The 14,056-nt window shown below is 22.6% G+C and overlaps 1 protein-coding gene across 17 annotated transcripts in view; it reads left to right on the top strand.

Annotated features, from left to right (window-relative positions):
* LOC129608300 (multidrug resistance-associated protein 1) overlaps nucleotides 1-14,056 on the top strand; it is a 39,925-nt gene that overhangs the window by 19,789 nt on the left and 6,080 nt on the right. For 4 of the 17 annotated variants that reach the window (XM_055519716.1, XM_055519712.1, XM_055519714.1 and 1 more), the window contains 5 exons: nucleotides 698-844; nucleotides 1,025-1,109; nucleotides 1,164-2,167; nucleotides 2,235-2,439; nucleotides 7,050-7,273. In XM_055519716.1, coding sequence (XP_055375691.1) covers nucleotides 698-844; nucleotides 1,025-1,109; nucleotides 1,164-2,167; nucleotides 2,235-2,439; nucleotides 7,050-7,273 — 1,665 coding nt within the window. Of the gene's footprint in view, nucleotides 1-141; nucleotides 289-697; nucleotides 845-1,024; nucleotides 1,110-1,163; nucleotides 2,168-2,234; nucleotides 2,440-3,384; nucleotides 3,606-4,726; nucleotides 4,948-6,270; nucleotides 6,492-7,049; nucleotides 7,274-10,384; nucleotides 10,606-13,432; nucleotides 13,654-14,056 lie in introns of all 17 variants that reach the window. The other 13 variants (XM_055519718.1, XM_055519725.1, XM_055519721.1 and 10 more) reach the window with 9 other exon arrangements.

Raw genomic sequence — 14,056 nt, 5'->3', positions numbered from 1 at the left:
AAATTGGTTCCAGAATAATTTTTATAAAATAAATTTACCAAAATTTTCTAACTTTAAGTTTAATAAGTAATACTTAAAAATATTTTCTAGTGAAATATCTCAAATAATAAAAATAAATCTTTTCAAACTGAAAAAATTCAGGTTGCAATAGTCACTTTTACAACTTACGTATACAGTGGAGATGATCATGTTTTGACGCCAGAAAAAGCATTTGTTTGCATAGCTCTTTTTGATATTTTAAAACTTCCACTGGCAGTTTTGCCTCTATTAATTGTCTATATTGTTGAGGTAACATAAAACATTATGTATAAAGTAAAATATTTCAAGCTTCCACTTTCATATTTTTGGAATTTGGATAAGAAACAGTCTATTCTTTTTCTTCCACTCTTCCTTTTTACTAAGGAATATTTAATAATTTCATTTTAGCAACAAATATAATAGATTAAGTGCTCTTCGGGGAAATAACTTTCATATAATGTACATACATACATACTTTAATGCCTGGTGTGTTCTTAAGGAAAATTGTTTTTGAAAAATATAAAACAAAAATACGATTTCTCATACAAAGATAATTTAGATCAATATCATGATATAAAATCAAAACACTTTCACAGCCATTTATTTATTCTTTTTAAATAATAACATTTAAATTTAAGATTCTATCTTCTATCTATACTTCTTTACAAACTTTTTAAAGGTTTCTTTGGTTACATTTGCGGTGTATGTTTTAGTTGATGAAAATCATGTTTTAAATGCAACAACGGCTTTTGTTTCATTATCTCTTTTTAATATTCTTCGTTTTCCTTTATCTATGCTACCGATGTTAATATCAAACATGGTTCAAGTAAGTGCTAAATCTTTTTTAATTCTTCAAATGACATTTTAACAATAAGACGATAATTCATATTTGCGATGACTTGATTATATAAAATTCTTGCAAAAAGTCTTTTTGTTAAAATCATTTAAATGCATATAAAATAAAATACACTTAAATATTTAAATTAATTTATGATTATAATTTTAGACACAAGTCTCTGTAACTCGTATTAATAAATTCATGAATAGCGAAGAGTTGGATCCAAATAATGTATCACATGACAATTCTGAACGTAAGTATTGTGCCTACATTGTGTATATAAATTTTAATTATTTCAACTCAATAGCGAACCCTTTAATAATTGAAAGCGGAAACTTCTCTTGGGGAGATGAAGATTTAATCTTGAGGGATATTAATATGAAAGTCGCAAAACATCAGCTAGTTGCTGTTGTTGGTACTGTCGGTTCTGGAAAAAGTTCTCTGATAAATGCTTTCCTTGGTGAAATGGACAAAAAATTGGGGCGTGTAAATACAGTTGGAAAAGTGGCGTATGTTCCACAACAGGCGTGGATTCAAAATGCGACAGTACGTGAAAATATTCTTTTTGGAAAACCTTTCGATAGAAAAAAATATGAACGTGTAATTGAAGCTTGTGCCTTAAAAGCTGATATTGAAATGTTATCAGCTGGTGATAGTACCGAAATTGGTGAGAAAGGTATTAATTTGTCTGGAGGTCAAAAACAAAGAGTATCATTGGCCCGAGCAGTTTATAGCGACTCAGATATATATTTATTGGATGATCCATTAAGCGCTGTAGATTCCCATGTTGGTAAACATATTTTCGAAGAAGTAATAGGACCAAAAGGATTATTATCAAAAAAAACAACAGTTTTAGTAACTCACGGTTTGACTTTTTTACCAATAGTTGATAACATATTTGTGTTAAAAGATGGTCAAATCAGTGAAAGTGGTACTTACCAAGAACTTCTAAATAAAAAAGGTGCTTTTTCAGAATTTTTAATACAACATTTGCAAGAAGCAAACGTTGAAGATGATTTAGAAGAAATCCAACAGCAATTAGAGGGCTCAATTCAAAGTAAAGAATTATTGCAACAGTTAAATCGTGCTATAAGTAGGCAACGAAGTGAAAGTCAATCATCAGATACGGTATCTCTTAATTCTGATGAAGGAGGATCTGGTGATCATAAAGGTTTACGTAAACGAAAATCTATAGATAGGCAAAATTCTAAAACCTCCGATTCATCAAGTGCATTGGAAAAACCAGAAAAAAAACTTTCTAAGGAAGACGACGGCAAACTGATAGAAAAAGAGACATCTCAAACTGGAAGTGTATGTTTTTAATTAAAACTTTCTTTCTAAATATTATCAATTCTCATTACTTTTCTGGAAATTTTAGGTAAAATTCGCAGTTTATAAACATTATTTAAAGAGTATCGGTTTGAGAATTACAATAGCAACAATATTATTAAATGCAACATTCCAAGGCTTCGCGATCGGCTCTAATTTATGGCTAAGTACGTGGTCGAGTGATAAAGAAGCTGCTAAGCCAGAAGTACGTGACATGTATTTGGGTGTATATGGTGCCTTTGGTGTGGGACAAGGTAAGTCACTTTAATTTAAAAATTTACCTTAAGCGACAAAATTTTTTGCTATAACAAATGTTTTTTTGTGTTCTTTTTTTATATTACGTAATTATAATAAAAAGATAAAATGCATGCAATTTATGTTGATTTGTGGTTTTATTAAATTTTATTTGCTACCAAAGAAGCTTCCTTGTATAACGTGAAGCCATTTCGGTATTTTATAATAAACAGTAATAGTAAAAATTGTTGATATTTTAGATTTTAATAATCACTAATTTATATTAAATAGATTAGATTGATAAGTATATTTTGTTGAACAATAGTATTATTTATTAAAACACATTTTGTTAGAAGTTACAATTGAAAAATTAAACACATTTTGTTGTTATATTATAAAAACATATTATGATACACTCATTGCAAACAATTTTCTTTTACTAAATTGCGTATGTAATATATAATATGTAATTTAGTAAAAGAAAAATTGTAAAATACCTAAAATACATAATGTACAATATAATACAATATTCCATAAAAGAAATTTACTAAACCCTGCATATCACCGCATTTTGAATATGCATTTTTTAATAGATAAATCAGTAAAGATTAGGAAACATGTACATATTATGAGCTAAAAATTTCTAAAAATATATTTTCGTTCAATATTAAACTATTTACGTATGCATTGTATTGTTTTAGAAAGTAAATGAGAATTAAACGGCTTTCTTATTATTTAAAAAAATATTTACTCCCACATTTTCAACTTTTTTTATATAAATATTTTTTTTTAAATTTAATACAAAAATTTAAAAATTACTACTATAACCAAATAAACTTTTACAGAAGCTTTTTATGTTATAATTCTTTTGGAGTTTGCATGTTCAATTTTGATTTTATTTTTCAATGTTTGATCATAGAAAAATAAAAAGAAAATAATAATTTTAAACTGCAAACTTTATACAGGCATGTCGATCTATCTAGGGGTTGCATTACAGTTTTTGGGTTGTTTAAAAAGTGCAATACAAATGCATGATACTCTTCTAAATAACATATTAAAACTTCCAATGCTCTATTTTGATACAACACCTAAAGGTCGGGTATTAAATATATTTTCAAAGGATGTGCATGTTGTTGATTATCAAATTGGATGGAGTATAAGAGCTGTACTTCGAACTAGTTTTATGGTAATCATTTGACTAATTGAAATAATATTAACCATTCATTTTTATTCATATACTATTATAATCATAATAATTAGAAGATAAATTAAATAACAAAATTCCATTATATAATTTATTTGGTTCTATCACTGAATTCTATTATAAAGTTTAGTTAGGTAAAAATAATTTAATTTTAATTTTGTAATATTATAAGTTTCCACAACCTAACAAAAGAAGCTATCATTAGAAATTTAATTTTTTAGATATTTATTTTTCTAATTTTCTTTCATTATTTACTAATAAATTTCAAGCAATGAGTGTTATCAAGATATTTTTATGGAAGTTCTCTAAAAATATTTTATTATTTCATTTTTACTGTTATGGAGAATTTTAATTTTTATTTTTTTTAAACATTTTATTTAATAAATTAACTATTTTTGAATCAGATTAAGTTAATTTGGTTTTTCGTTAAAATTGGTATAGTTCAGTGAATCTTTAAAATTATAGGTAAATTTAAAAACTTACATTTGATTTGGACTTACATTTAAATTCTTTATAAAAAATTAAATGTACTTAAGAGGGTGAAAAAATATTTTGTTTTAAATAAATTGAATAGTATTTTTATTTACTAAATAATATTATTTTTCTTTTAGTTAAAAAGAATTGTAAAAAGTTTTACTTAGGTTATTAAAAATATTGTTTTTTATTTTTATTATGTGTGCTTCATATATTTGTATTTAAAATATTATTTATTTTTATATGCATGTGGCTTTGTTTTAATATTTATGTGGCATGTGGCTTTGTTTTAAAATTAGTTAAAAAATTGCATTTGTATTAAAGTCTGCTTAATTCTCTTGTTTTGTTAATAATTGCATTGTAAATAAAATCAATTCACTGTGTTTTTTTTTTATTTTATTGAAAATTAACATTTACTAATTACATGTTTTCAAACATATTTACATTCTTACATTAACAAATCAAACACATTTTTAATTCTTCACACTTATACTTTTTTCTGTTTTATTTTAAAATTAAATAAAAACAAAATACAAAAATTAAATACATTCAAAATTTACTTTTTTTTTTCTTCTCTACTACTAAAAAATTTATGAAATTCAAAAACGATTTTTTTATATTCAAAAAAGTTTTGGCAAGTTTTATTAGCACATTATTATTGAGTCTTGGTTGCTTATATTGTGCAAGAGAAATGCATTCACTTCTAATGAAAAATACTGTAAGAATGCCAATGGAATTTTTCGATACAACTCCTGTTGGTAGAATTGTAAATCGTTTCTCTAAGGATGTGGATACAATTGATAATACAATACCAATGAATATAAGATCAATGCTGATGACAGCATTCTCGGTAAAATGATAAAATATAATAAAAATACTTTTTTCTTTTAATATTATAATACCTACATAAAAATTGTAATTGTTTTTAGATGATAGGTGCAAAAAATAGGAATATATATTAAAAAAGAAACTAAATAAAAAATGTGTATTAAGCCAGCATTCATAAATTAATAAATATTATTATCAATAATGAAGTAATAGCCTACGAAATTTGAAATATATTAATATTTTATTATTTAAATTCAACAATATAAACAAAATATTAATAGGCATGCAATGATTGAATTCGAATTGATTTTTTTTTTTTTTTGTAAAATGTTCGAAACTTAACTAAGTATAATTGCTATAAAAATATAAATTCATTAATTGTTAATATAATCTTGCATGTATATCGAACATTGTTATGTGATGTTTGCTCTAATTGAATTGTTAGTAGAAATCGCAGAAAATGTATTATTAATTCTGATAATTGTGTTGCTGATTTTAATTGTTTTTCTACAAAATTCATAGTAGTTTTTGTTTGCAAGGTAAATTAAAGCATGGCACAGTATAGTATTTGCAAGAGATTAATGGTCGATATCATTAATTATTACTGTATAGGATTTGTCGTTTGTTTTTTATATATATGTATATGAGCCAATTTTAAATTAAGAAAAAGAGGAAAATTCAATTTAATAGTGACTAATTTTTAGTTTGCTTTCGTGAGAAAACGTTTTTCATACTAAAAAGCTTTAACGCGTTGAAAAATTCAATAATTGCCATGGGTTTCCAATAGAAAAATCAATTCGTTCAACTACTTTAAGAATGATTAAAATTTTCGCGAATGATATCAAGTTCCTTCGACATTATTTACTTGATTCATCGAAATTGAAATTCTGATTTAATTTCAGTACTTAACGAATATATTAGCTAGTATTCTTATAAACTAAGTGAACTGCTTAATTTAATGGCTCCTTTTTGGTTATGATGACCTATTTTAGACATTTAAAAATTTAGTTTATCACATAAGATCTCCACTATCAGATTAATATTAGAAAATAATTATTTGTACATAATATTTTTTTATATATTGTTTGATATAATTAACTTAAAAATACGGTAATTGGACAGTATGTTTGTATTTAATTTTATGATTGTTGCTCTGTACTTTTTTTTCTTTTGTTGTAAAATGGAAAAGGATTAAAGTATGCCAATTCTGTATTTATGTGCAAGTTTAACATATTTACAAGGAAGGAAACAAAATCAAATAAATTCCATTTAACTATTAGTTTTTCAAAAAAAAAAAATTAAGGGAATTTAAAAATTTTTAAATTATATGAAATATTCCTTTCAGTGTTTTCTCACTTTTTATGTTCATTATTATTGGCTTTGGGTTGTTTACGTTGCTCCATTATTTTACACGAAGGTATTCTAAATAATGTTTTTAGAATGCCAATGGAATTTTTTGATACAACTCCGACAGGTCGTACAATAAATCGTTTTTCTAAAGATGTGGATACAATTGACAATGTATTGCCATTTGGAATAAGATTTATATTATCTCAAACATTTGCGGTAATCATAAAAATTTTTAATTTTTCTTTAAATCTTTTTCATGAAAATATTTAATATAAGCATGTACATACATTCATAGTTATTTTTTTATTACTATAGTTTCTATTTTTTTTTGATTTCAAAATCCATAAAATTAACAATATTTCAATCAGTTATAATGGTTGATTTCTATTATCTTATTTTCTACTCATTCTTTTCTAAATTAAATTTAAAATTGAATTTTAATATTATTTTAAATTATAAATAAGTTGATCTCAACATTAAAATTTCCATTAATTTATCATTTTTTTTTTATATATTTAAGAAGGTGAATTTGAAATAAAAAAAAAAATAATTTATTTTCAAGCTACTTTCATAAAATTATTTTTTTTAAACTTATAGAAATAATAATAATTTTAAAATGATTAAAGGTGTAATGGTCATTTATAATAGTTAAGGAAACAATATATTTTACATATTCAAATAAAAATTAGTTATAATATTTGTACTCGTAATATTCAATTTTAATTTTGCTTCTATTTATTTTGTTATATTTTTTTTTTTTGAAACAATTATTAGCGATTTTTATATTTTTCGCTGTGTTATCCTTGTACATTGGAGCATTTTATGCTGCACGAAAATTACATAATTCAATGTTAAGACGTGTTATGCGGGCACCGACAACAACATTTTTTGATATAACACCACTTGGAAGAATAATTAATCGTTTTAATAAAGATATTGATGAAATCGACAACGAATTACCAGCCACATTACATGCAATGTATTCATGTTTGTTTTCGGTTTGTAAAATGTGAAAACAATGAATTTTAAATTTTCTCTTACATTCAAACTAGCTTTGAAAATAATTTTCTTTTTCAATATTCTTGGAAAAAATACAAATTATTTCTAATTATTCAAATGGTTTTATTGGTAATTTCTAACTATTTTTTCTTTTTTATAATGGTGTTTCGGTTAAACGAAAACAATTCGAATTTTCATCATTAAAAAAATTCAAATATATTTTAAATGCATTTTTTTCTTCCTTTATTTTAATCGAATTTCATTTTTATTTAATTTTCATCTTTTTTCAAAATGCCCTTTTCATTTTCCACATCTTTTGGCTTTATTTACAATTATGCTTAAATACAAATTTTATTAAAATATATAAAAATATTAATTTGTTTATTTTAAAAAAAATTTTCATCTCTGCCATATTAAGATTGTCTTTTTAATATGAATTTTTTACTTCTTGTACATAAAATTCTATTATTTTATGTTAATTCTTACGCCGATTACAAATTGAAATTATATTATTATAAATAATATAAATTAAAAAATAATTAATTTTATTTGAAAAATCTTCATAACTCATGGATATTAAATTGTAATAGACGCAAAATTATTGCACATTTATTGATACATTTTAAGCATAAGAAATTAATTTTAAATTTATATTAAGTATTGAAAATAAATAAAGATCTAGGTTTTAATATATTTAATATATTAAATAATCGGTAATAAAATAGAAAATAATACTGTATTAAATACTCACACCCTAAATCATAAAATTTTAAGTACTCTTTTGAACAAAACTTGTTATTTTCGCCAACTTGGAAAAATAAGAATATTTTAGTATGGTCTTTGCTTCTAATTTGAAGAATATAGTTCTAGGTTTGTTTAATTAAAAATACAATAATTATTGCAGGCATTATGCAGGCATAACTTCCTTTATTTTAAAATCTATTCTTTATAAAATTGAATTGATAAGTTAAATTGAACATATAGGAATAATAAACACTCCATACACAAATTTCAATTTTGAACACTTACACAGTGGAATTGATAATTTTTTTTCATAAAAATTGTATTTCATTTTGGAAATGGTTTTTAAAAAATATTATAAAAACAATGAAATTTTTAATAAAGCTTAAGAAAATGGAAAAAAAAATAATTATTTCTTCGTTGGGATACAGGATTTTAAATAAGTGAGTCGAAAAACATTATTTTGCAATGAGTTTCATTCTGTCAACAAAAATCTCATACTATTTTTTATTCATATTTCAAACAAAAAAAAAAATATATTTAGACATATTTTTAATAATTTTTATTTTTCTTATTATATATTAAAATTTTAAATGATCAAAATAAATTCTGTAATAAATATTAAAATTAAATATGCTCTGGTATATTTAAATTTATACATATACGTTTGGGTAAATATTTACCGTATTATGTATGTATGTACTATGACATCAATGTTAAAAATTAAATACTAAAAGTTCTTACAATGTATAGTGGAACTTATTTAATTTCACTTGGTTGCGTACTAGCATCAAAATATTTATTTGAATTTATTTATGATCGTATCCTGCATGCACCATTACACTTTTTTGATACGAAACCAGTTGGAAGAATATTAGATCGTTTTGTTAACGATATTGAAAAATTAGACCTAATTATGCCAATGTGTTTTAAACAATTTATTAAATATTCATTTCAGGTATGTTTGTCTGTTTGTTTTTTTTTTATTTTTTTTTTGTTAATATTTTGTCCATTCGCTTTTAAAATAAAATATAAAATATTACAGAAATTAATGTATTAAAAAATTATTTTGAAATGACACATTAATCGTCTTCTTAAGAGCAATAAGGATGTTTCCTTAGTTTTCTCAAAAATAATTATTTTTTTTGTTAATATTAATTCATATATTCGGATATAATCTTATATCTGATTGGGGCTTATAATTACATGCAACATATTTGTTTAAGAACACAAATAATACTTCAAAATAACGGTAGTAGTATGTTATTGATACACAACATACTGCTGCATTATGAGCTGCAATTGTATAGCTGTAGAGTATTACTCGATTTTTGAAGTCACGGTTTCGATTAAATCGTAATGCAATATTCATTAATTTCTTATTGAATTGAATTTAAGCAAAAAAAATAAATTAACTGCAAAACGTAACAATAATTTTGTTAGTAAATAAATATTATTCGTAAGTGATCGATTCATCATTAATTTTTGTTTGCCTTTTTTTTGCCGAATTGAATTAACTTTGAGTTTAAATTTGAGTTCAAAAACCATTAGTTTGTAAGAGCGTTGTTTAAAGTTTCTACAATAAATTTAAGTGTTTTCAAGGTAAAATTTTTTGAAATTAGTGTTAATTTTCTTAAAAACTACCGTTTTGACACAATTAATATTCAAAAAGTCGAATGATTTTGCAGCAAGATTTTGTGACTAGTGTTTGGATTTATTTTTTAATCTTTTTTTTAATTTTTAATTATTTTATAAATTATAAAACAGTAAATTTACGATTATAAACTTACAAAATTTTTGTTATAGAAAAAAAAGAATAATCAAATTGTAATTTTTAAGTATTTGAAATTTTGAAATGAGGTGCCAGATGGGTACTTTTAAAAAATTATTAAACGAATCTTATTCTCGAATTTTATCTACTTAAGTAAATGTTTTAGATTTTTTAAGAAAATGAATAACTATTGAGATCACTCCCTATTTTGTACACTGGCAAATATTTTTAATGAAATACATAAAAATAAACATTTATTCTTTTTTTTCATTCAACAAAAATTAAATTAAATAGAAAATTTTACAAAATTTTTGACTAATTTTTAATATATTTAACATTATATTAAATAATTCAATTAAAATAATAATATTTACTATAGTTAAAATTGTTAAACTTTAAATACAGTAAAATATGTTTATAATTACAAAATTTTTCTTTTAATTTAATTACAATTAATTAAAAAATAATGTACGAAAAGTTTAAAGACGAGATTTCACTGTTCTTAATTATAGATAAAAAATAATTTAATAAATGTTTATTAATTTATATTTTTATAATATTTGTATATATACAACTGAAAATTTTAAAACATGTATAGCTCTAGTGGTATGGGTAACAGCTTTAGTACCAATGTATGGATTTATTCGTGCAGCATTATTGTTGCATCATAATTTATTAAAAAATACATTAAAATTGAAATTATCACATTTCGATATAACACCAACTGGTCGAATATTATCACGTTTTTCAAAAGATGTTGAAATTATTGATTCTTTAATACCAGAAGTTATAAAAACTTGCTTATATTGTTTATTTCAGGTAATTTTTTTTTTTACAGCAATTAGTTTACCATAGTTTGATTCATATAATTTGACCATAAAATTATTATTTTCACCGTAGATATTAATATTACATAAATGTACGTACATAATATATTAAATGTGTATACAATTGCATAAATTTTATGTTTTGCCATTATTTTAAAAACTAATTTTTTTTTACCATTACCACCTTTAAAATGAAATGCGACAACAAAATATTTTAACAAAATGAATGCTGATAAAATTTTGACATTTACGATCACATTGTGTGAAATTTTAAATGCATGTCAATTTTTGTTCTAGATTTTCTTACTTACAATGCACATTACGCAATATTTCAAATTAACATTTATTTTTTTGAATTGTATACGAGGAGTTGCTTCTGTTTTTTTTTTTTTTAAATTATAACATATTTTTGTATTAATTATTTAATAGAAATATTATGGTATGCTTATAAAAAAGTAATGTTTTGTGTTCCATTTAGGAGTATATAACTCTTTTAATAACATTCCTACATTTGTGTAGTTCAAAATGAGTTTACAAGGAACGCGAGAATCCATTTTAAAAATGTTCTTTGAAATTGTAATAAAAAAGATTCGTTATTAGTAGCATTTCGCTTAATAAATACTTCTACCTATACGGAATTCATTACCAAGTATAAATTTTAATGAATTAATTTGTAATGAAATGCCAGGTAGAACTTTTCTATTTATGCAGGTAAATATTGCCAATTACTTTCACACAATATAAAAGTAAGGATTGAACATTTTTTTTTTAATAAACTTCTTTATTGGAAAAAATACATTAATAATAATTTAATTTAATTTGGAATTGTAGGCGAATAACAAAAAAAAATACAAGATGCACCCACCTGAACATACCGAAAAACAATCAAAATTGTTTTTTTGTATAGAAAAAAGTATGATATTTACATAATATATTTAAATAATTATCATGAAAAAGTAAATTGAAAAGTATTTAGAAACAAAATGGTTGTGGTGTATTTAAAATTTTCTTCAAATAAATAATTTAAAGTGTGCACTTATGGTGGACTAATATTTAAAAAATGTTAATTTGTAGAAAAGATTAAAAAAGGGTTAGTAACACAAAAATTAATCTTTATCACAACAGAAGCTATATTATAGAAAGTACGAGTAAAATAAGGTTATAGGAAATGGTTTCTAAAACGTTATGGACGTAGTTTTATGTTTCGTATTTAATTGAGTTAACTTATAAAACTTAAAATATGGATGAGGAAATATAAAATATTTATTAAATTTACACGATCATAATATAAAGTTTTTTATAACTTGAATTTATATAAAATAAAAGATCATATATAAAGGTCTAAGTTAAGTTAAATTTCTACAAAATACAATGGAATTTAGTTTTAACTATTTTTTAATTTACAACTGTGAAATAAAATTAAATTCAAGTTAAAAATAATTTTATATTATATTTAAGAGTAATATATATTTATTTTACAATATGTGAAAGTTTTGTATTTTGTTTTTAAAATTTAATCAAAAAAAGTTGCTAATTTTTTATTTTGTACACAAAAGACAAAAATCAAATTTAATGTTTTATGCAAATGAATTTAAAACATAATTAGAAAAATTAAATTTAAATTTTTTCTAAAATGTAAATTCTTAATGAAAATTCATATATGTAAAGCAAGAAGTTCAAAAATTATATTATTTTTTTTAGCTAGAAAGATGTCTTCTCCTCATTTAGAAAGGGAGACTAAAAATATTCCTTGACTTTGACTTCAAAGTTTTTATACAAAATTCAGCTTATAGGTTTTGAAGTCATGGATTGTAAATAATTTATTAGTGTAAATGAATTTTTTTAAGATTTTATAAGAAATTTTTTTGTTTCTAATTATGTATTCCTGTTCATTGCATATAAAATTAAATTTTTATTTTTGTTAACCTTATTTTAAGTTTTTTTTTTTTTGTTTAATAATCACTTGTAATATTATTTGGACGGGTCGCTTCTAAAAGATGTTCGTATTCATATATTAATTATATCGTCCGATGTCTTCCTCTTTATAATGTACAAGTTATTTATTAAGATTTTAAATTATACAAGGAGTTTAATAATACTTTAATTTTAAAATTATGATTAAGTGCAATATAAATATTTCATTTCTTCCATTTCTTTTATTATAAAAAAATAGCAAGAAAATGCAAGTCTCTCTATTTTATTGTTTCTTTTTTGTTTTACTCTTCTATCGTGCACGTTTTAAATTTATGATTTTATTATTGGAATTTAATTTTATAAAAATTTTTATAAATAGCAATTACATCTTTTGGTGCTGATATTACACCAGCATACGGTTATATACATGCTGCCAAAATATTACATTTAATTTTATTAAATAATATTCTTAAATTACCAATGATATTTTATGATACAACACCAATTGGTAGAGTTTTATCACGTTTTTCAAAAGATCTTGAATCTCTTGATCGTACATTGCCAGATTTATTACTTGGATGTCTTTGGTGTATATGTGAGGTAAATTTCAAAAATTATTGTCTAAAATAAAACTGAAATTAAAATTTGAAAAATAATTAGAAATAAAAAATAATAAAAAATTATGGAAATATTTACCAATACCCCTTTCTGAAGTGACCCAAATATAGCTGATTTACGCATAAGTAGATTTATAATTTTGTAGATTTTTTAGTTTTTTATTCTTGTATTAATTATAATTTACTAAAATCAAAATAATATACTTAATTTGTATCAATATTATTTAAAAAACAAATTATAAAAAATATAATATAAAAAACAAAAAAAAATACCATATAAATTCATAGCAATTACGTCTTTTGGAGCGGATATTATTCCAGCACTTGGTTATATACATGCTGCCAGTATTTTACATGCCATAATTTTAAATAATATTGTTAGGCAACCAATGACATTTTTTGATACAACACCAGTTGGTAGAATTATATCACGTTTTTCAAAAGATGTTGAATCACTTGATTCTGTTTTACCAGAATTATTATCTGTTGGTATGTGGTGCTTACTTGAGGTAAATTTTTCTTTATTATTTTTTTCAATTCAAGTTATCCAATTAATATAGATTTTTTGCTTGTTTGCCTTGATTAATAATGAGAAATGGGTGTCAAAAATATTAACATAAAAGTAAATTCTTTAATTAAAAGATTATAATAAAAGTAAAAAAAATATTTTTTATACGTACTCACATATCTATATACACAGTTTTTATTGTACTTTTTCATGCTTGCACATGATTAAGCCAAATTTCTTTACAAAGCCAAAGATCTACGAATTATTACATTTTTGATTGAAAATAGTTTTGAATGAGGAAAAAATTTATGAGCATAAGAAATAAATAGACGTAAGAATTTAAAAAACTTTTTCTAAAAATCTGAAAAATTCGCAATTTGTATTTAAAATTTGAGATGTTTTGA

This window comes from Condylostylus longicornis, unplaced genomic scaffold (genome assembly GCF_029603195.1).
Source record: "Condylostylus longicornis isolate FDR11 unplaced genomic scaffold, ASM2960319v2 ptg000031l, whole genome shotgun sequence".
Lineage (NCBI taxonomy): Eukaryota > Metazoa > Arthropoda > Insecta > Diptera > Dolichopodidae > Condylostylus > Condylostylus longicornis.
Note: the sequence above shows the minus strand (reverse complement) of the source record. Positions and strands in the feature narration are given on the sequence as shown.